The 23651-nt window shown below is 40.9% G+C and overlaps 2 protein-coding genes across 2 annotated transcripts; both read left to right on the top strand.

Moving 5' to 3' along the window:
* The first annotated feature begins 6639 nt into the window (after nt 1-6639).
* alx3 (ALX homeobox 3) lies at nt 6640-12444 on the top strand. The gene is made up of 4 exons (XM_017417647.3): nt 6640-7068; nt 10227-10501; nt 11450-11575; nt 11722-12444. The coding sequence occupies exons 1-4, from the start codon at nt 6678-6680 to the stop codon at nt 12067-12069; spliced, it is 1140 nt and encodes a 379-aa protein (XP_017273136.1). The 5' UTR covers nt 6640-6677; the 3' UTR covers nt 12070-12444.
* Nucleotides 12445-14873: 2429 nt separating this feature from the next.
* rbm15 (RNA binding motif protein 15) lies at nt 14874-23453 on the top strand. Its single transcript, XM_017417716.3, has one exon. It carries the CDS (start codon nt 15039-15041, stop codon nt 17577-17579), a length of 2541 nt encoding a protein of 846 aa, XP_017273205.1. The 5' UTR covers nt 14874-15038; the 3' UTR covers nt 17580-23453.
* Nucleotides 23454-23651: the final 198 nt, after the last annotated feature.

The following is a 23651-nucleotide window of genomic DNA, read 5'->3' as shown; positions in this document are numbered from 1 at the left end:
TCATCAAAATTAAACGAAATAAACATTTGAAATATATGAGTTTGTATGTAATGTATGAATATAATATACAAGTTTCACTTTTTAAATGGAATTACTGAAATCAATCTACTTTTTCATGATATTCTAATTTTATGACCAGCACCTGTATATATTTTTAGCAGCTATAAACATGTCATTATCTAAAGTACAGCTGGCAGATTTATTTTTTAAAAACCAAACACAGAGACCTCCTGTGAGTCAGGGGTTTTCTTATTTGATGCGCTGCGGACTGAGGCTAAACCACAGGTCTGTCTGTCTATCTGTGTGTGTGTGTGTCTGTCTATGTGTCTGTCTGTCTGTAACACGCTTCAGTCTATTCAGAGAGTTAGAAGATTATATCCCAAGAAAAGTTGACTGATCCTGAAGTAGATTGTGTTTGTTAATTTAATTCTGAAGCAAAATAAAACGAAATAAAATGCAATAAACGCAAATAAAACACAGAAAACAACATGCGCGACATTTGCACAGAAGAAAAAAAGAAAAACTCATTTTCATTTTTGACGCCAGAGCACCAGAATAGCTCATATGTTGTGTTTCTCCTGAAATTATAACTGGAAGATGTTTTATTTTCTAACACACATTTCGAAAAAATAATTTCTAAACAGACAACAATCTAAAAACATAATAAAAACTATTTTGTTCTGAAACCCAACTTTTACTTTTGCAATGAAAAATTATGAATTAATTTTCAGATTTTTTTTAAAGACCGATGAAAAAGGACGTTTAAAGCCGTAAAGCAATGATGTCATGAGTCTCGCTGAATAAATCCTGTAAATTAAAGGGATTTTAATGCCGGTTCACTGTCAGTAATTTACTTTAATTCGTTCTGCTTTTAAACGAATTAAATAATCAGTCAGTAATGAGTTGTGTTAATTTAGCAAAATTTTAAGTGGTACACATTTATCAATGAATAGCAACGTTATTTATACAGACCTGACAGTTTTATTAAAAAAATGTAAAATCTTTTAAATCTAATTCAGTATTTCAGATGTATATTCACTATATTTATATTTTTATTATAATTATTCCTTTTTTGAATGAAAGCTGCTGGGTGTTAATTCTCCAGGATGAAAAATAAAGTTCAGCATCTTTATTAATAATCCATTTACCTGACAGTGGCTGCAGGATTGGACGAGCTGCTGATGTTTCTGTCCTCTAAAATAAAAATATGATCCTCCATCAGTGCTGCGCATCTCCTCTAACCCGAGTTAAACATAAATTCAGACTCTTAATGAAGTGCAAACGTTAAAGTTCGACTGTTTAGCAGACTTGGTCTCTTTTTGAATGCAAAAACAGAGCTTCTCGGGGTTTAAAAAGCTGCAGCCATATTTTTAAAGGCGAATTATTAGACGCACACATTCCCAAAGAAATGTTTTTTTCTAAGCTCAAATTAAAAAAAAATAAAATAAAACTGTCTTTATTGTCTTTGTCCTGATATTTTATTTAACCAGCAAGATTATCACCTTCAAGTCGAAAAAAAAAATAGTTTCCTGAACCATGTGTCTAATTAAAGCAAACAATTAAACAAACAAACGCGCGCTGAGCTGCGGAGGCTGCGGCACGCTGCTCCAGTGCGCATGCGCCCGACGCCACACTGAGGCTTATTTATCGGAGTCGGGCCGTGCGTCCTGGGCCCGTATGGCTGCTGCACCCAGATGGTTCTGCTGGGGTCGTGCAGCCAGCATGTTTACAGATTCCTGGAGACCGTCAGGAAGTCGGTCTTCATTAGGCTCGTCAGAACACCGAGGCTTTATCACGACAGACCCCGAACTTCAGACTCTGAGCTACTGGAGTTAGTCTGTATAACTCATACTAAAGAAAGAAAAATGATCTTATTAGACAGCTGGAGGCTTACACCTGTGCGAGGCTTTTAGCTCGTTGCCGTGACAACCCATGCGCTCAAAGTGAAATCTGTCAAAGTGTTCATGTTTTTATTCAGTACAATGAACATGAGCCATTATTACAACTGACGTGTTCCTCGAGAATCGTTTTCCTTGTTGTGGCTTGAATGTGAGTCAAGAATTCCCAATTTAAAAGAAGAAGAAAAAACCCCACAACCGATCCTGTTTGATAAATCAGATTCAGACAAATAATTTCCATATTTCCATTACTGCGGGTTTAGATCAGGGGTCCCCCAGCCTTTCAGACTCCAAAACAACAACAGCAACACCTGCAGACCTAAATGCTCTTGGTTGGATCACACAGCTTGACAAAGTAAATAAACTAGGACAATTTAATTTTCTCTGAAAACGCTGAGAGCCGAATGAGGCTGAAACTAAAGCTAAAACAAGTAACAGATCAAAAATTAGCAAAACAGCAGCTAAAGGCTAAATTTAGATACCTAAAAGCTCAAATGAGCATTACAGAAGCTAAAAGTTAACAGGAGCAGGTAGATTTTAAAGAACAATGTTCCTGAAAGAACTGAAGGAATTTAATGTATTTTTATGCAAAAGCATTTTTAAATAAAGTTTAAATATTTCAAAAAAATATGAAATTCAATAAATAAATGCCTAAAATAGCACAAAGGATACAAACAAATATGGAAGAAATAAAAACAAACAATGGTTTTCTTTTCTATAAGGATACAATGACAACACAATTAGCTTAAACTCCCTTTCTGCTACTTTTTTTTTGGTCATTTTTCATCCTCTGTTGCAGTTTTAGTTTAAAAAGTAGGAATTATTATTATTATTTTTTTATTTATTTCTGGAGATCCTGTAAGTACCCCCACGTTGGTCCTGACCCCAACCACTGGGCCAAGGACCAGAACCGGTCCGTAGATCATTTGTTACAAAGCTGCACAGAAATATTAAAAATCTAACTTTGAAATTAAAAATCAATATGAATATTTTTATAAACACAAATGACCACTTTTGTTCACGTCTAAACTCAGTTGCAGTTATATTTTACATACTAGCAAACCTGCAAGCTAACCTGATAGCAAACAGTCTATACTGGAGAACGTCTTGTCCCCCACTATCCGTGGGAAATGAAACCAGTCCGTCGTACAGAAGAAGCTGGGGACTACTGGTCTAAAGTGAGACTGACTGAAAAAAGTAAAAAGGTATTTATTTCAGCGTCACCCTTAGGATGAGTCTTTTGTCGCTCTGTGGCCATCTTGTCTCCTGACTGTTGTGGTTCAGGATCCTGACACCCACTGGGCTCCAGAAAACTGTTGTCTCATTCGAGGTCAGTCTGAGGACACCGACCCCACTTCCCATCACCCTCCGATCCGAATCCTCAGCACCCCACCCCCTCTTCTGCCGCCATTCAGCAGAGCAGCTCAAGCGTCTTCCAGCGGGCTGACCCCGGGGTTGGCAGCTGTCAGTCACGGCCTCAGCTGGCTCTGCAGCTTCTGGACACAAACTGGAGGCTGTGAGGGAGGCCTCTGAGAGGAGCCCTGGCTCTACATATGGGATCATCTCTGTGCATTCATGGCTGCGGTAATTAAATTAGCTATCCTTCTCCTATTCTAATGCAAACCTCAGGTTTGAATCGCCACCCTGAGAGGAAAGGCCTCAGGCAGAGACGGCCGGACAAAGAGACAGCCAGCTTACGGAGTGCAGAGTTTTAGCAGACTGTGTCGGTATTCATCAGGAGGGTCAGTCTTTATTGTCGCAGATTGTTGCTGTATTGATGCTTCTTAACAAACTGAGATTTCGTCCAATAAAGTGATGAGGTATGTGTGTGTGTGTGTGTGTGTGTGCGTGTGTGTGGAGAGGATGTAAGGTATCACAGGCCGAGGGCAGAACAGGATGTAATGAACTCAGGGGTGAAAGCAACTCTTTAGCCCGAGGGTTGTATGTGGCGTAGTGAAAGTGCGGGGTCACCTTTATCCACACCGTCTATGCCCAGAGCTGCTGCTGCTGCTGGTGGAGGTGTGGAGGGCGAGGGGCCGGGGGTGGCTGAAACTCTGAACAGGCTGAACTGATTTCCTGTGCAGGGTCATGCCCAGGACAGGCTTGTGGGACAGGGGGTCTGGGGTCGCAGGAAGCACAGACAGGAGACGCAGTGTTGTTCACATCACTGATATCTCTTCAAATGGATGCAGTGAACACGCAGCAGGATTTACTCACCATATTTATGCCTATTTTATCAAGTGTTTTCTCTGATCTTGATGTCTTTATGCTGAAAATTGGAGCACTAAAAGGTCTGTTTTAAAGAAAATTAAGCAAGGCACACACATTTACAAAAACCTTTGATTCTTTGACAACAAATAACACCCTTAATTCTCTACAATCTTGATGCCACCGTCATGTAAATACTGTTACCTTGGGGCAGCTCAGAGATCTATACACTCTTATATGAGCCAGGTTTGGTCCTTCCTGTCTCGGACCACAGAGGACTGCTTGTCAGGAGATTTGAGAGACTTATTTGGCACATATCTGACAGAGTTATGTGATAAAGCTGTCAGCTAAACGCTGATGTTTATATGAAAAAAAAGGCACACTCAAAGTGTACAAACCTGCACTTGTTAATCTATGTCCTGCCACTCATGAATGTCATTCTGCCTTGTATACATACGGTCACTAATCCTTTCCAAGGGCTTTCCCTGTCATCCAATCAGCCACGTCTTTTCATGGTTTGCCCAAATGAAATGGAAATGTTTTTTGGTCATTGCAGTTTATATTATATTATTTTGGAATTAGAAACTGAGAAAAATTGTCACAAATAATATCTTTGCAGGGCTTCTTCTGTACGCTTGGAAAAAAGAAAAAAAGCTGGAATCAAATGGAGCTCACGAGGCCTCTCAGGGCAAATGGACCTCATGTTTACACACTTGTCCATCATCTGAGCCGTGTGCGGCCTCGGGTATCCCGAGAGATGGTGAGATGTCCCTAGAACTCTCCGGCACCGTGTCTGAAGCTGGTAAGTGCAGTGTGTTTGGATGAGGTTAGTCGAGATCTGAGATAACGCCTCCATTTTCAAAAGGCCCTTTTCTTTTGAATGCTGAGTCTGAGCATATTCAGTTTGAAGCTGCAGCTGTGAAAAAAAAAGAAAAAAGAAAAACACATCTTGTGCTCCGTGCCTCGGAAAAATTACGCCGCTCTGCTTTTGTTTTAAATATTTGCTGTTTTTAAATTTGGAAAAAAAAGTCACATTATTCCACATAATAAACAAAAGAAACAAAGAGCTTTGAGAACAAGATCGCACCAGTCCAAATGTTCACTGAAAACTGGGAAATGTTGTGATCCTTACAAACATTATTTTGCTTTTTTGTCCCCTTTAAATATATTCAGTATTTTATGACCACTAATAATGGCTCTATTTGAAAAATGACAAGAAAATGTGCAATTTAACACTTGTAACCCTCACAAATTTGTTTCCTATTTGCTCAACCATATTTGGTACTTTCTGTCAATAATTTTTCAGTAATAGATTATTATCAATAATGGATATAAAAAAATAACCACATCCATATTTTACGAAGCTCACTTATGAGAAATTAGAAATTTGTCTTATTTAGCAATTAAATTCCAAATAGTTTTTAATTTTTACCTAAACTCTTTACCTTTAAGACTTCGCTCCTGTCAATGGGATTTTAGTTTGTATAATTCGAGTTCACATTTTTCCAGTTTTCTTATGTGTTTTATTTAACAGACACATTTATTATTACTGCAGTTTAACAGTAATTGTGCAGCTAATGTATGATTATTGCCAACAAAGACAAATGTTTGACAGTGTTTAAATCACTCAGAGGCATGTTTTAAAATAGGTTGTAACAAATAAAGGATAAATAAGTAAATAAATCGCTTGTGGAAAAACCATCACAACATTAGAATAAAAACGCAAACTCAGAGGCCTTTTGTAGATTTTAAGACTTTATTAATGTGTCAGAAATCATATTATATGAGGCTCTGTCTTCAGTTGTTTCGACAAAAGCAACGCAGTGACTAAAATTAACAAACAAATAAAAAATAAATCAATTAAAATGTTTTTTGTACAATCTGAGAGTCGTCCTTGTCTGGCTCGGAAATGTGGATATTCAGCTCCTGTTGTTAGCGGCCAAAAAGCGCAGCTGCGTGTCCATCAGGAGGTAAATCAAGCCTCGGATTGAAATGAGAAATATGAAATATGACAGCCTGCTGACAAAAAGATGAGTTCTTACAGCTGCAGCGACAAGGTCACATAATAATAATAATAATAATAATAATAATAATAATAATAATAATAATAATAATAATAATTAAAAACAAAACATCCCGGGTTTGATCGACTGAGCAAATAAACTTTTAGGTAGAAAGAAACTGACTCGAGCAGCAGGAAGAAGTAATAAAATAAGTGTTACAGGTTTACCCGCCTGTTGCTCCGCGCGCTCCCAGGTTGTCGGTTCCTCCTGTCCTGTTTGATCTGCTGATCGGCTCCATAATGACACATGAAAGAGGAATTAAATGGTTAATTGGAAGGACACAAACCGCGGGTGATTGAATTTTTGGCGGATTATTTCAGACTGTTGGACAGACACACACACACACACACACACACGTACCGGTCTCCGTTTCACGGGTCTTTGTTTCTGATCTGGTAAATCCCACCCACTTGACATGAAGACAGAAAAAAAAGCCTCTCTCCCTCCGGTGCCCACGCGGACAGCGCCCAGTCTCTGCTGTCTCCACGTCCTGCTGGACTCAGGAAAGATGGACACGGACTGCTTGGCTTTTTCTTCGCAGAACAGCGCGAGGACTTCGGCGAACTCTCCGGGCCTGGAGCACGTGCCCGGCTCCGGTTCGGGCCCGAGCTCGGGCTCCGGATCCGGGTCCTTCCTCTCTTGCGACGAGCTGCAGAAAGCCTCGCACCTTCCTCCTCCCGCTCCTCTGCCTCACCGCCTCGGCCTCCGCGGGGACATTTACGCAGCGGCGGCCTTGGGCAGGTTCGGCGACGCCGCGGGAGACTTTACGCACGGCTCTGCGCCGCCGAACCCGCCCGGATCTCCGTCCAAACACGGCAAGTTCATGGAGAGTTTGAACCAGGAGCGGAAAACGGCGACGATCGGCGGGAAATCAGGGTTTTATGAAAACAGCACGGCGGGTAAGTTAGTCAAACAGGACAGGCAACAACACGAAGATGGATGCAACCTAAAAACATGCTCCTGTTTTTAGTTTAACTCAGTTAAATAAGTGATGGCAAATCCAAAGATTGACCTTCTAAACGTTTTATTCTGCAGAAATCATCATCATCATAAAAAAGTGTAATTCTTTGGGAACACTGTAAAAAGAAAAGGGTCGTTTTCACTCCTAATAGACAGTTTCTTGATGCAAAATTGATAAATGATCAAAATCAGCTCTCATAAATGTGTCATTGGGCCAAAATTCAGATCAATTTTGGAATTTTGCACTTTCTCTTTTGTAGACTTTTATTAAATCGTTAAAACCCCTAATATATTTATATATATGAACAGATCCTTTGCTGATGTTTTGTGGAGGAGGTTTTGAAGCTGATTCGGTCCCTCACTTTGTTTGTTGGTGCAGATGATTCCGCAAAGAAGCTCGGGATCTATCAGCCCTGATAAGGCTGCTGTGATTCCTGCATCCAGAATAATATACAGACGATTCATTCAGGGGGAAGCCAAAGACAACAAACACAACCAACAGATTGTTCCCTGCAATTACTTATCATAATCACTAAGAAACTTGAATTATTTATCTATGAAATTCGGTTTAAGGATTCATTTGATCTTCATCATCCTCATCTAAGATTTACAAGAACAGCTGATGAATCTGAGGCATTTTAATTTATTTAGGAATTTAGTACAAAAAATGTAATGTTATTATTATTATTGATTTTAGTTAGCAATATATTTTTATTCCTATAATCACCTTCAAAGGTTTTAATTCAAGGCGTTTAAAATAAATTATTTTATAATTAAAAAACTCTTTTCCAGCTATTAGCTTGAATTGTAAAAGTCTATTTTTTTAAATTACAAAACTTTTATTTATGAAAACCTCAGAACTGGTAAGGTTAGGTTTAGTTTTATACATGTTTTTGTATTTGTTCATGTCTTTGGGAACTGAAAGTTATTTTTCTTTTACTTTTCATTACATTAGATTTAAAACAGGCCACATTTCAAACTTGTGATCATAATGATGTTGAACAGTCAGGAAAAACAGTTTTCAAACAGAACGGCCCAAATAATGTCTGGCTTTATTTTCCTGATGTTAAAACATGTCAATATCGCTCAGATTGTCAGAGTCGTGATGTCTTTAAAAGCAAAACAAAACGCCTGCAGAGCACAGCATGCCAGCAGCTTTATGCCCAAGGTCTTTGTCACTCTTTGAACAGCAGCAAACAATCTGAATTTTCTACAGCAATAAAATATTATTAAATTGCTCTTTAATTAGTCGCTCAGTTGCCACGTGGAACTCTGTAACATGCTGTAAAAATTAGTTTCTATTGTTCTGTCCCACTGCTGATTTACACTTAAAATTTCCTTTTCTGTGTGACACAATATCCTCCTTCCCTTTTGTTCTAGTTTTAGTTTTAAAAAGTAGTCAGCACATATTATACGCTTGCACCAAATCAATAAGTATGTGTGGACTCATAGCCAAACAAAGTGATTTACCTTTTATTTTCTAAAACAACAGAGACTCTGAACTTCTCCTTCCGAGGCTGACATTGTTTAATTGTCATCAGTGTTTAGTTTGCTTTTTAATGCAGCTTCATTTTAAAGCAGCAAACATTCAGCACATGTTTAAAAAAGCTGCTTCTTTAAACAAAAAAGAGTGAAAATGGTTTGGAGCGGGGGCAAATGTTAAACTGTCCTCCACAACATCTACAGATTATTACAACAAATTCATGTGCCAACAAAATGATACTCTAGCCTCTTTTTTATATATTTATCTTCTTTCTAAATGATCAAACATTTCCAGTTTCAGTCAGAGCGGATGTGAGAGACTGATGAGCTGTCCTGAGAGTATTTTCGGTATCTGGTGTAAATTTGGAGCTAATGGACACGAGAAAATTATTGCTGCAGTGTTTTCGGTTGGATTCAGTATTAAATTAAGAGGATTGCTAAGTGCCTCAGCTAAGCCCCAGTGAATGAGTGCTTGCAGAAAGATAAAGTGGTTTTGTTCTGGAGTTCGGGGTTAAACGTAATGAATACAGACAACAACATCCAAACACTGCAGGAGGGAGCTGCCCTTCCCATGGTCTGCTTACAGGAAGGAAAAGAATGCTTTCAAAATGCTTTGGGCTCTGTGCAAAAAAAAAAAAAAAAGGGAAAATGTCATTCAAACAAACATCCGTGTTCTGGTGGGGGTATAAATATGATTCAGGGCTTCGTGGTTCGAGCTTACACTGCAGGTTTTATTCCAGTCGAACGCTCGCGGCTTGTTGAACTGATTTATGATTTAGGTTTTTCTTTTGTTCAGGGCCATGAAACGACTTCTGCTGTGAATCTAAAAATAAGAAAAGCTGAACTGAATTGTGTGAAACGATCAAATGAAATCTGTATTAGTGATGCTTGGATGTGTTGTTTTCCTCGGGGTCTTCAGATATATCAACTTGGCCGTTTGAATTTATAAACCTAAAAAACCCAAACATTTCCAGTCAGACTTCACAAACTTTGTCTTAATGGGACATTTTGTTTGATTTTTTCTTTCTTTCTTTACAGTCTTAATCATACTGGAGGCATGTCAGATCTCAAAGGAAAAGTGCTGTTTATTAAAGGAGTTCAGGATATGTTTGTGGCGGTAAAAATGGGAGCGGCTGTTCTTTGTTTGTTTGCGATGATGCAAAAAGTTTAAATGTCCTACTTTTTCTGCTGCAGAGAGTTTTCTTTATCTTTCAGTTAAAAAACAAACAAACAAAAAAGACATTAGGAATGACTACAGACAGGAACATTCATCATTTTGTCCTTCAGTCTGCAACTATTAAACTGGTATAAACCAAATGTGTTTTCAAACCTTAGAGAAACATTTTTTAGTCTATTTTCCTCCATTACATTTTTTAAGAGTGTCCTGAGCTCCATAGTGCACATAAAATTTGACAGAATTAAAAACATATGCAGACTTTTTTTAAAAAAACAGAAAAGATGATATATTCATTGTTCTAAAAATAAATATAAATGTATTCTTAAAGTCTAATTAACAGCATCAAAGTGAAAAAGCTGCTGAATTGATAAATGAATATTTGATCCAGCCTTGTTAATTGAAATGTAGCTCTGCCTCTCTCGGTGTGTTCCCCCTCAGTCAGAGAGAAAGCGGCTCTGAAAGCCATGAGCTATCCTGGGATCAGCACCGACTGCTGCAGCAAGCTGAAGGAGCCGGGCAGCAGCCTACAGGGGGACTCCATCGCCGACTCCATAGACTTATCAGGGAAAAACAAGAAGCGGCGCAATCGCACCACCTTCAGCACATTTCAGCTGGAGGAGCTGGAGAAGGTTTTCCAGAAGACACACTACCCCGACGTGTACGCCCGGGAGCAGCTGGCTCTGAGGACGGAGCTCACCGAGGCTCGGGTTCAGGTGTGTTTCAGGCAAACTACACCACTGTGTAAACAAACAGCAGAAAACAGTTTATGTGTATGTTTATATGTCTTCTGTTAATTTCTTACAACTCCAGTTTTAAAAATAAGTTTAAATTTTGTGTAAAATGTAAATAAAAATGGAATGATTTGCAAATTTCATAAACGCATATTTTATTCTCAGTTCACAATAGTAAACATATCAAACGTTTACAAGAATTGTACTTCTTTTTAAATTAGGATAATTTTGAATTTGATGGGAGCAACATATCTGCCATCAGAGTTAGGAAAGAGGCAGCAAAAGTGAGTGTTATGAATAAGAAACAGCTGGAGGTGCATTTTACATGTCAGTAAGAGGACTGGGTATAAAAGGAGCATTTTAAAAAGGCGGACTCTCAGAAGTAAAGATGGGCAGAGGTTCACCAGTCTGCAAAAGAAACTGTAGTGGAGCAATTTTAGAATAATGTTCCTAAACAAAAAAATCAGGAAGAATTTGATTATTTGATCATCCAGAGTTCATAACAGTCAAAAGATTTCAAGAATCTGGAGGAATCTCTGAGCCCAGAAAACAAGCCTGAATGTCAGTATCGGATGCTGAGATCTACAGGTCCTCAGGGTCCACTTCATTAAAACAGGTCTGATTCTGGACTCAGGACCACTTCCACACACCGTGCCAGCCACAGACGCTGCTTAAAGCTCTATCATACAGACAGTTACAGATTGTTGTTCAAAGAAGAGGTGATGCTTCACAGAAAATGTGTTGCTGCCATCAAATTCAAAATTACCTTTTCTTTTAAAAAATAGCACAATTTCTTAGTTTCATTGTGAATAAATTATAAATTTAAGAGATTTGCAAATCATTGCATTCTGTTTTTGTTTACATTTTGAACAATATCCCAACTTTTTTGGAATTCGGGGTTGTATTTTAATGTGCTGTTTTGCTTTGAAGGTTTGGTTCCAGAACCGCAGGGCCAAGTGGAGGAAACGGGAACGCTATGGGAAGATCCAGGAGGTTCGCAACCACTTTGCTGCTTCCTATGATATTTCTCTTCTCCCTCGCCACGATGCATATCAGGTACTGCAGCTCTAACACGAAATGCACTTTAGATAATGATCCTCCTGGGAGTTCAGTGCACTTTACACACACAAAACTAAATCTGACCTTTGCTGAGCTGCATTTTCATGTTCATCCCATCAAATTTCAACTCTGTCCCCGTCCAGATGCAGGGCAACCTGTGGCCCGGTGCAGCTTCAGGGGGAGGGACCGGTTCAGGCGCTGGCTGTGTCCTGGGAGCTGACTCCATTCCCTCGTCCTGCATGAGTCCATATTCGCACCCCCACAGCAACCTGCAGGGCTTCATGGGCATGCCCCCCTCCCCCAGCCACCCACACCACCACCACCCGCCTCACCACCCCGGCATCAATGGCCTCTACTCGCTCCACGGCTTCCCAGGCGGTCTCGGACCGCCTTCCATCGACGGGCCGGAGGCCGACTACAAACCAAAGGGCTTGGTGGCGCTGAGGATGAAAACCAAAGAGCCGGGCGGCATCATCTCCTGGCCCACATGACCTCCACCGTAACAGCGTCTCATGAATGCACCGACTGAGCCAAAGCATTTCTTTCTGGACCCAGAAACTGTCCCTGATATACACACCCCGAGTCACCGTATGACTCAAATATTTCCTCTTTACATTTATGCAAACCAACACAAAGTTTTTGTTTTTTTTACAGAATGTTATGGATCATTGAAGACTCGTGAGCAACTTGATCTTTCTCAAAAGCGAATATATTATTAATTGTCTTGTTTACAACTTTTATGTTCATACAGCAACACCAAAAAGGGAAATTATTTAAGCATGTAAAAAAAATGTAATTATCATATTAATCCTTGTTCCATGTTTGTTGTGATTTACAGTGTGACCAGTAATAAAGGCTTCCATCTACGTCGGCTGTCTAATTTTAGGAAAGAACATTTTAAGAGAGACAAAAACCAACGTCAGCTGGAATTATTTTAGCCCCGACTTGACTCTTTCAGGAAAAAAAAGTCTGTGTTTTTCATTTTGTTAGTGGGAATGTGGTTGTGAAGCAGAAATTTACTTGCAGGCTGTGGTTGTCATAAACACAAAGATGTCTGCTGCGCAGGAAGTGTAGAAAAAGACTCGGCTCAGTTTCATTCTGGGTGGCACACTGTGTATGGGTTTATTAGAGGATTAAAGAAAGCAAATGATCATATTATTATTATTGTTAATAAAAAAATAGATCCTCGAACATGACTGGTTGTGCACTAAAACAGAAATCTGGTTGTTAACATGACAATCTTTGGGAGTTTGATTTGGTGCAGAGCGTAATGATGGCAGCCAGGTCATTTGCTTCCTGTTTTTATAAATGCAAAAGCTTTTTTTAAGCATGAGAGATGAATACAAAATATGTGCATGCTATATTTACCTCACAGGATCTCTTTGTTGTGTTTCAATCCCAAACAATTTACTTTATTGTCAGGAAAACATTGAATCACACAGCACCAGCTCATCTGCTGTAAATAACCTAATATCACCATATTTATGTCGGGTGGACAAACATGTCAGTTTGTGTGAGAACGAGAGAACAATTTCAACTGGAAAAAAAAGTTTCATTATTGGTCAAAAACAACTTTAATTCCCATGTCTTTAGGAGAAACACTGTCCTTTTTTTTTACTTGCTGCACTTCATGACAGCAACGCTCGGGGCAGATTAGCTGCCTTTCTCTCGCTCTGTACTGGGTTCTGCAGAGCCACGAACATGTGGTTCCAATAGAAGAACCCAAAAAGCCATCAGAAACACTTTACACACCCACAGCTTCAAATTCCAGCCAGGCCCTGGGAGACGGCAGCATACTGCAGCCACGGTCCTCCATGATTAAATCCCAGATTAAGTGGACAAGATAAGAAGGCCTGTCAGGAGGGATGAGGAACTGAGGAGACGGCCATCTTTATGAAAGCTGAAGAGAGATTTTAGCATTTATGATTTATGTTAAATCTTAAATGCATGGATGGAAAAACTGGATAAATCACAGTAGTAAAACTGCACAGAAAAAGATTCAGGATAGAAATAATGAAACCATATTAAAGAACTATAAATGTTCATTGGGTTCTTTAAAAAAAACAACTTTCAGCTGCAACACAGACTTTGATCAGTGCTGTCTCAATATAACAACCAATAACTATTTGTCAAAGATAGGAGAAAAAGAAGTCACGTTAGGAGAACACAATGCTGGAGGCAGTTCTTTACAAAGCATCACTTTTTATGTCAGGATCATTAAATGAGGACTGTCATGAGACTGTAGGAGATACTAAATCATTTAGCCCAATTATTGGACTGAGCGTATGATTTAATGCTCATTAAAGTTTGTAACATTCCCCGCAGACCACAGCTCCGAGCTTTGATCTCTCCAGGATTTATCCCCGGCTCAATGTGCAGCTTTTGCAACCCGGCGGATACTTGTATTCAACATGTCCCATAAAGCTAAATAATTTGCCACAGCAGCGTGTGTTCAGCTCCCAAACAGGAGCAAACAGTGAGATCATGTTCAGGAAAGTCCTGGATGAAGGTTTGTGCAGCTCTCTGAGGTGACTGCAGGCACGGTGGGCAAAAATGCAAATAGTTGCTAAAGGAAGTGCAGCCTCAAGCAGGAGTTATTAACATTAATTAACATTAAAATACAAGAAGTATGATTAAGAGGCAAGTGCCTTGTGTAAATTTGACTTGTATATTTTAAAGATTGGCACATTTGTAAATATAAAATACTACAAGAATGGTCAGTGACTGAAATTAGTTCTGAATCTAGTTAAAACATGTCTGAAAGAGCTGCATTGTCCTTTTACACAGAAAAAGGCCTCTGTGGTTCCTGCTTTATGAAATTGTCTAATTTTAAAAGCGAAAGAAAAACATCTGCTCAAATGCTGCCACCTTGTGGTTATTGGGTGTAATTGAAGACGAGGCATCACTGTCCCTCTGTATTTTGTGAAAAAGTTAATTTCACTCCTGTCAAATTGTAGTTTTAGGATAAAGTCACATAACCTAAACCATGTAGAGGATTGTGATTGTACAAAAAAACAAAAAACAAACGTCACAAATTCATACAAAGAACTTTTTAAATTGAATATTATCATTCAAAACTATTATGGCAATGAAAAGTGTTAAGTCAAGGACTGCATATTTTTAAAACTGCCTCACTTACAATGTCTAAAATTAAAATTTACTTTATAAGATGTTCCCACCGCCGACAGGCCTTTTTGTCTTTATTTTAACGGCTCGGCCAGTGATTGACGTCGCTACAAACGTTTCCACCCACTTTCCTGCCAATCAGAACGAAGGGGCGGGACTTCACGCTAATCTTAACAAAATGGCGACTGTTGTTGTTTTGCCGCAGCGTCAGTGAATAAATCCGTTAATCATTTCAGGACTTTTCTGCACTCTTTTGCAGAAAACTAAGTAACACTAAAAAAAGAAAGAAAAAAATAGTCCAAGTACCGCAAGGTTCGACTCCGCCTGGGCTGAAATGAAAGGTAAAGAGCGGTCGCCGATTAAAAAGCGTTCCCGGGCCTTGGACGATATTCGAGACAGGGGAGGATGCCACCCGACCAGTAAGAAAATGGGGGCTCTGTCGGTTTCCAGCGGGAGTAATAACGGAAACAGTTCGACCAAAAGCGACGGCGGCTCGACGAGACGGAGTCTGCTCGGCGACAAAAGAGACAGAGACTTTGACGGTCACAGCCGGACTGGAAATAACCACAGCTGCCTGCCCGCCGCTGTGGGGAAAAACCACAGCCTGAGCCTGACGCTGGACTCGTCCTCGCCGAGGTCCGCTGCACGGGTGGAGCAGCGGGTTCAGCCTGCCGGCGCCGAGAATGAGTACAAAACGCTGAAAATCAGCGACCTCGGCACTCAGCTGAGCGACGAGGACGTGGAGGATGGGCTCTTTCACGAGTTCAAGAAGTTCGGCGACGTCAGCGTGAAAATAAGCCGCAGCAACGACGAGCGGGTCGCGTTTGTGAATTTCCGAAAGCCGGAGGACGCCAGGGCCGCCAAGCACGCCAGGGGCCGGCTGGTGCTGTACGACCGGCCGCTGAAGATCGAGGCGGTGTACATGAACCGGAGGAGAAGCCGCTCCCCCGTGGAGAGGGACCTGTACGGGGCGGCTCCGAGTCACAGACACTTGCAGAGGCCGCTCTCCCCCACCGGGCTCGGCTACAGAGACTACCGGCTGCAGCAGCTGGCTCTGGGTCGGCTCCCCCCTCCTCCACCGCCCCCTCTGCCCAGAGAACTGGAGCGGGACAGGGAGTTCGCCCTGTTTGAAGCCAGGGCTCGTCCAGCTTTCATTGCAGAGCGCGCTGCTTTCCGTGAGGAGGATTTTATATCTCCAGAGGATGACCAAAGAGCCAATAGAACGTTGTTTTTAGGTAACCTGGACATAACCATCACAGAGACAGACCTGAGGAGGGCCTTTGACAGGTTTGGCGTCATCACAGAAGTGGACATTAAGAGACCCTCACGAGGACAAACCAGCACATATGGGTTTCTGAAGTTTGAGAACCTTGACATGGCTCATCGTGCCAAACTTAGCATGTCTGGCAAAATAGTGGGGCGCAACCCCATAAAGATAGGTTATGGAAAAGCCACGCCCACTACACGTTTATGGGTTGGCGGTCTGGGGCCCTGGGTTCCTTTAGCTGCCTTGGCCAGAGAGTTTGATCGCTTTGGCACCATCAGGACCATAGACTACAGAAAGGGGGACACCTGGGCTTATATTCAGTATGAAAGTTTAGATGCTGCTCAAGCGGCTTGGACACATATGAGGGGCTTCCCACTAGGTGGACCAGAGAGACGACTCAGAGTGGACTTTGCAGACACTGAGCATCATTACCAACAGCAGTTCCTGCAGCCTCTCCCCATACCGCCGTTTGACATGGTGGCTGAGACTTTTGTCCACCGTGCAACACCTGAACCTCTTCGGGTCAGAGATCGGACTCCGCCTCCACTTCACTTTAGGGACAGAGAGCTCTTTCCCGGAGCAGAGTGGCCCAACCCAGCTATCCGTGAACGAGTTCGGGCTTCACCCTTTGAGCCTTTGGAACATTTGGACAGGGAGCGACGAACTCGGGAGCCGTGGTCTTTGGAACGAGAGCTCCAGGGACGTGAACCTGCACGCAAACGGCGTGTGATGGAGGACGGACGTCATTTGGACCTCTCTCCTGACAGCACAGAGAGGACAGTAAGACGGAGACGTGCTTCTCCAGACGGCAGTCCTGGAGGCAGCAGCAGAGACGGTGGGCGCTTTAGTGATTCAGAGCGCCCAGTGCGGAGCGAGAGAGCCTCACCAGCAAGAGAACGTCACAGTAGCTTGGAAAAAGGGGGCGCTGAACGGAGGCTAAAAAGCCAGAGTCTCTCAGACAAAGGACCTTCAAGCAGCACTGTTTCAGCAGCTGGAGAGCGCAAACGAAAAGCAGGCGACAGTGGCAAAGGACCCACCAAGAGAGAACGTTCTGAAAACACTAACAAGGGCGCTCAGCCATCCAAGTCGGATGGAACCAGACTCAGCTTAGCTTGGCACGGGATGCTGCTTCTGAAGAACAGCAACTTCCCAGCCAACATGCACCTGCTGGAGGGCGACCACAACGTAGCCAACGACCTGCTCATCGACAGCAGCACAGGAAGGCAGGTGAGCGAGCTGAAGATCACGCAGCGCCTCCGCCTGGACCAGCCCAAGCTTGACGAGGTGTCCCGGCGGATCAAAGTGGCGGGTCCCAGCGGCTATGCCATACTGCTGGCAGTTCCTGGAAACACAGAGGATGCGTCTTCTGACTCTGCAGCCTCAACCCAACGGCCACTCCGTAACCTGGTGTCCTACCTCAATCAAAAACAAGCAGCTGGAGTCATCAGCCTGCCCGTGGGAGGCAGCAGAGATAAAGACAACACGGGGGTCCTTCACGCGTTCCCCCCCTGTGATTTCTCCCAGCAGTTTTTGGATTCCTCTGCTAAAGCTCTGGCAAAAAGCAAAGATGACTATCTGGTCATGATTGTGGTTCGTGGTGCATCATAAGAAAGAAACGACCACGCATTAAGATCAAGTGGAATTAAAAAAAAGAAAAAAAAATCTGCTGTATGTCAGTAAATATTGCATGCTGTGTTCTGCATCTTGGGGTACAGTAGTATGGTTTTTGAGTGTTTGTATGTTGCCACGTAATCCACTAAAAGGACAAACAACACTCTCCTGTCAAAGTGAAAAGGCTGAGTTATTTATTTATTTTCTTGAACAGTACCTTTATAGTAGGTGAAATGAGTTAAATCACAGTCACGAACCTGTAATTCAGGAATCTGTAAAAAGATTATAGGTGTTATTTTTTTGGAGCTCAGAAAACTTTGTTCAAATTCAGTTAAATGTTTGAACCTATATTGTTACACAGAAGTGATATAGTTTGTTTACAACGTTGACATTTTATTTTTCTCAGTTGTAAGGGAGGTGGGAAAAAAAATTAAACCTTTAAGAATTTTACACATTAGCACGTCCAGTACAATGAAACTACCTATTACCAGTGTCAAAGCCACATCCTTCTCACAATGTTAAAGGAATAGTTCGGATATTTAAAACCGGGGATCTGTGGAAAAGTTATTAGCAATTATGTTTCACCTGTTGTAAACAGACTTTTGAATAACCTCAATTTGGACAACGACAGGTAAATTCTGACCAGACTGATGAGCTAACAGCTAGTCCAAGCAGGGCTAAGACTATCTAAAAACCACTCTGGTCTCACACTTTTCACAGCGATTCACTCGAACAATTTGTTTACATCGCCGTCAGCTTTGCGTTATGCTCCTGCTGTAAGTTCCCCAGGCTGCACCAGAAGTGCTACAGCTAGCTGCTGCCACTATTTGCGCTTGCAAATAACCACAGAATACAGTGTAAATAAGCAAGTAATGCAGAATTGGCGATGATATAAAAAGTTCTGAAATCGTCTCTGCTTGAACCACTATGAGATATTTCAGATTAGTGATTTTTAAGATGGCAGTGATCCTCTTTGTTCTTGGCCTCGCTCAGACTTGTCGTTAGGTGGTTGGAATTAAACTTTCTCCAAACGTAGGTCGTCCAAACGTCTGTCTGCACCAGGTTCAGGTTAATGATTGCTCCTAACTTTTTTTGCAAAACTCCAATTTAAAAAAAAAAAAAAATCTGAACTATCCCTTTAATGAAGACCATCTAAAAATGGTGATAAATGTTTTGTTGGTTCTGTGACACAACATCCTGCTCCGGTGATGTTGTGTTTGACGTCCCTCACATGTTATGTCTACATCAGAAGGTTTTCAGTTTAAAAGCCTTGTCAGTTGTTACCATAGCGACGAAGATGAGCATGATTTATTTTTAATTTTAAGCTACTTAGTAAACCTTCAGTGAATTATCTCATTGGTGTGGGGGAGAAAAGGTTACACTTTTGAAGTTTCACACGTGTTACAACTTTTTTTCCAGCGAACCTCACTCCTGTTACATTATCTGTTATTTATGTCTCTTCTGGTAAGGATTCTCAACCGTTGTGAAAGGAGTGCAGTTTCCTGGAAAAAAAAAATCTCTTTTTATTTGGATGAAACCGAATGTGTTCTGCTTGTGTCAAAACTGGGGAAAAAAATATAAAGATTCATTTTTTGTTTTTTTTCTTTTTAGAAACAGGTCCTCCATTTCAGTGACTCGCATTATAAAGTGTGTGTAAGCGACAGATTTATGTTCAGGGTCACGGTTTGAATTTAGCCGCGTTCTCGTCGCGTTCCTTTTACCTGGAACGCCGCGTTTCATCATAAATAGCGAATTTCATCTATGTGTGGAATGCTGAATACTAACAGATGTGAAATTTTAGCATAGGAAGCAGTCTCTAACATGATACAGAAAGCGTAGTCGAGCAAATACTAACACTTTTTTTTTCCTCTCAAAGTTTAAAGTTGATTTTATTTTATTTTTGTGAGCCTCTTTATCTCTTTAGAAATCGTTCTGCATTGTGATCTATATAAAAGTGAAGCACTAATCCGCAAAAAAAAAGCTTTAGAGGGGTTTTGTGTTTATATTTGATTCTTTTTTTTATTTTCTTTTTAAAAAGCAAGCCTCACATTGATGAGAATATTTAAAATCAGTGAAAAAATGGTCCAAAGTAACAAACCTGCTGTTAGTACACTTACTAATTCTGTGCAGTTTTATGGTTTTAGATGTGTTTTAACGGTAAATGTTGAGTTTAAGTTTTTAATTTTAGAACTCTGAATCCGACAGCGATTCACTCACACCTGCCAACATGGGTTTTCTTCAGTTTTGTTTAGACATCTTTCTATTTGTCATGCAGTAGTAACTTATATGCAATTCTAATTTTCTGAGTTGGATTTCATTTGTAATGAAAACGTGCTTGTACACGTGAACGTCACATCCGGCGAAACTTTGGACTTCTGAGGAGACGAGTGCGGAGCTGAAAGCCTCTGCAGGAAAAAGGCACCCCTAGTGTTTGTGAGTCCTCCCTGAACGAGGCAGCTTTTAAGTTGTGTAGCCCGTCTGCACCTGTGATGACTTCTGTTTTAAGTGGAAAAATTGAGCAATGTACGCTTTGATGTCATGGGAAAGGAAAATCCGTTGTGCCCATGCGAAGTTGTTCACATAACTGCGAGTGCATTTGGGCACTTAATGTGACCGTTTATCAATAAATTGTTCATTTGAAGGGAAAAATGTTTCTTCGATGGAAATGAATTGAAGAAACGAGCTGCGATGCCTTGTTGTGTTTCAAAAGGAGTTGTCACTTGAGATTTTGTTTCTGCTCGCAAGAGGGGAGACAGTTCGCAAGTTAGCTCCGGTGAGGAGAGCCCCGCGTTTCCTGTGAGGAGCACTGTTTGCTCGCAGGCCAGTTCACGATTCCCTTCCTCGACTGTCCCTGCTGGCACGCAAACACCTGATCGGGATCGAGGAGCCTCTGCCTGCTCTTTTGTTGCAGCGTGACGGCGGCAGCTGCACACACGGTGACGCTAGTTGGAAAGGAAAAGCGGCGGAGCGTCGCATGTTCAGTATCCTGTTTTCTTCTGGGGGCCATTAACGGTTTCACGTGCATTGATCCGCTTTCTGAATAAGAGGCAAGCGAGGCACATCGCTGGTTGTTACACACAATCCACCTGGGAGATCGTGGGTGACAACAACTCTGAAATTTCCATAGATCTGCAATTACTCTGGCACTGAAGCACCGGCTGAAGCACTGATTTGTCTTGATTACCCTTTGCCCAGTTCTAATCTGATTTGACTCGATGTTGGCTCAGACCTCAGCTAGGAATATTATCAGCCTCCCGTCTTGGTGCTTTCCTCTGATTGAATCCTCTCTGAGGAGCCGAGCGACGCCGCTCTGAAGCCGTATCCTGTCACCGTCTGAGGTCTGCTGCAGGACGGGAGATGACGTACGAACAGGCCACACTGTTGACTCGTTTCGCCATCAGCGGAAGGGATCCACGCAGCGGACAACACTTGCTGAAGATCTCTGCTGTGTGCTCTAAAGCCTCTTGACAGAAACCAAAGTCCTGCAGTCCAGTCCATCAGTTTTAGTTGTAGTAGCATAAAACATATTTCGTATTCTGTGTTGAGGAGGACATCCCGAGGAGCACGGAGCAGACCGTGCCCAGGACGGAGCTGGTGTCGGTGTAAGGCTGCTGTACACAAACAGCATGATGGTGAGTACGATGAACACGTGCTGCCTGCCACGTCTGTGTCGGTGGCTCCGGCAGCACTGGTGAGTATCCAGTGTCAACACCACATTATCCACTAAAAAATGACACACAATATCCACTTGTGTATTTATCTTCAAGTAAAATTCAGATAAGCATTTCCTCAAATCCAACATTTCATGCAGTTCTGCTTTGATCAGTTTAAGAACCAGATAACCAAAATGAATGATCGCAAATGGGATTTTTTTTTTTTGAAAGCCAAAAGCTGCAGAGAACCCAAAGTTCACCTTGGATGATAGTCATATTAGATGATCTTTTATTAGGCAACTGCTGTCATCTATCTTCAGTTAATTTTTACATCAAATACTGCATATTTAGTTGTATTTGTCACCCTAATAGGGATATTTGGGCCAGATGATATCTCAATAATAAGGAAAAGTAGAAAAACTAATGAAAAAACTGACTTTAATTCAGTTTCACAGCAAAACAGGTCACTTAGATCTGCTGAGGTGAATAAGTGCATCTGCCTAAATGAGTGTTAATGTATGTTTATTAGATTATTGTTCATTTTCATTACCTTTAATGTAATACTTAGAACTCCACTCCAGTTTAGACTGACACTCCAACAAGTTACGACGAACAGTTGGATAATAATGGATAAATATTGACGTGCAGCTGAAGGATGAGACATTTATTAATTTAGGGAATTGAATTACGTTAACTGAAGCCCGCCTTTACCATCAGAGACATTAAAGAACTGCACACATTAGCATATGATTGATTTTATTCCAATAAGACAGTTATTTCTTTTAGTACTTAGATTTATTCTCGTACATTTGATGTAACACTATAGTGATGTTAGTGTCGCTGCCACTGGTTTAAACCTGCATAGGTTCCATTGTCCCTGGTTTTATTTATAATGTAAGATGCACTTATTAGATTAATACAATTATTGAACGATATCAACTAATTAAAAAGACTTTTAATGGGTCTTATAAGTTCAACACTTCTGTAATTGTAAGTTAACCTGTCAGTGGTCAGTCCTGGAGCTTCAGGCAGTATGAATGACCACAGTGTCAGCTAAAGAAAGGTAAAGACAACTTGTTGCTTTTTACACCAAGACTTGACACATGAAGCACCAGTGGAGGGGAAAAGCATTTTGTAAGCAACTTTGAAGTCTTTTTTTAATAAAAAAAAAAATGCATATAAAAGGCTTTGACCTAAAATATTTAAGGTACTAAGTTCTGGTTGGTTTATAGGGCTTTACACATACCACAAAACCTCCTTTTAAACCTTAAGACAAAGAAACATTTCAGTTTTTTAAAAGGATATGAACTGAACAATACATACACAATTAGTTTCTGTTTAAAGTGTTCATTACTGTTAATAAGACGCCTTGATTATAAATATTTATTCAAAGTGATGCACATTATTGCATTTTAAAAACCAGCTCAGTTCATAGAATCCAGTCAAAGCCCGTCTGACTGAATGGAATCAGTTCTCACATATTCACATCATCCATGCTGAATGGACTGAAGCTTTTTGTGATTTTTATCAAAAGGTATTTTGTAAATGAATAAATCCAAAGCTTTTCTTGTTTTTGCTTCTTTTTCTTTTTTTAACAGAAATCTACGGCGTTTAGGCAACACTGAACACGACTCCTGGACTCATATGTTGTAAGTAACCTCTCCACACTGATTAACACCAGCAGGACATGATTTAAAATGAGGAATGTTTTAAAGTGAATTTAGAGGAAATATTGTAACAGTGTTCCTTATATAACCAAAGTTATACATGATTGTAATGATACAAATGAATCATTTGTTTATTAAGTTCTATGTAAATAAAGTATATTTCCCTGGCTGTATAACTTGGTCTTTGACTTGTCTTAACGCTTCCGTGGCGTTCGGGTCAAATTGACCCAAAGTTACAAGGTCTTCTCTACCTCTGTTATCTGTCTCTTTTGAGGGCTTCAGGAGGGCTAAATACACAATAACAAACTGAGCCACAAGTCATTTTATTGCCCGTAAACTTTTTAAGGTTTAAAAATGAAGTATTCCTGGTACAGAATGTTTTAGTTAATCTTATTTTCTAAAGTCAGTTTGTTAACAAATCCAGACCAGAGTGTTGACCAATCCCATGCTTCCCCCCCGTCCGATGGCGCATCTGTTCAAACAGGTTACATAATCCAATGCCATCAAAAGGCACTCAGTTCAGAAGGTCTTATCAGGGGTGTTTCTGTTACCAAAAGGATACCAAAACTACTCTGACATGTAAAGATTCTTCAAATACACAAGTGACTAACAAGTAAAATGATCCATAACCGTGTCTACTTTAAAGCATCAAATAGTTTTTTATTTAAAAAAAAAAAAAAGGTTTGTAATAGAGAAGCTTCAGTGGCCCCAAATCACCAAAGCGTACTTGTAGTGAATGCAGCCCATGA

The sequence above is a fragment of the Kryptolebias marmoratus genome, linkage group LG8 (assembly GCF_001649575.2).
Source record: "Kryptolebias marmoratus isolate JLee-2015 linkage group LG8, ASM164957v2, whole genome shotgun sequence".
Lineage (NCBI taxonomy): Eukaryota > Metazoa > Chordata > Actinopteri > Cyprinodontiformes > Rivulidae > Kryptolebias > Kryptolebias marmoratus.
Note: the sequence above shows the minus strand (reverse complement) of the source record. Positions and strands in the feature narration are given on the sequence as shown.

What these genes read in the sequence shown, in the direction of transcription:
- alx3 (XM_017417647.3), top strand. Translation starts at nt 6,678, where the DNA reads ATGGACACGGACTGCTTGGCTTTTTCTTCGCAGAACAGCGCGAGGACT. An exon ending in TTATGAAAACAGCACGGCGG is followed by an intron (nt 7,069 to 10,226) that starts GTAAGTTAGTCA and finishes GTTCCCCCTCAG; the next exon opens with TCAGAGAGAAAGCGGCTCTG. An exon ending in CTCGCCACGATGCATATCAG is followed by an intron (nt 11,576 to 11,721) that starts GTACTGCAGCTC and finishes GTCCCCGTCCAG; the next exon opens with ATGCAGGGCAACCTGTGGCC.
- rbm15 (XM_017417716.3), top strand. Translation starts at nt 15,039, where the DNA reads ATGAAAGGTAAAGAGCGGTCGCCGATTAAAAAGCGTTCCCGGGCCTTG.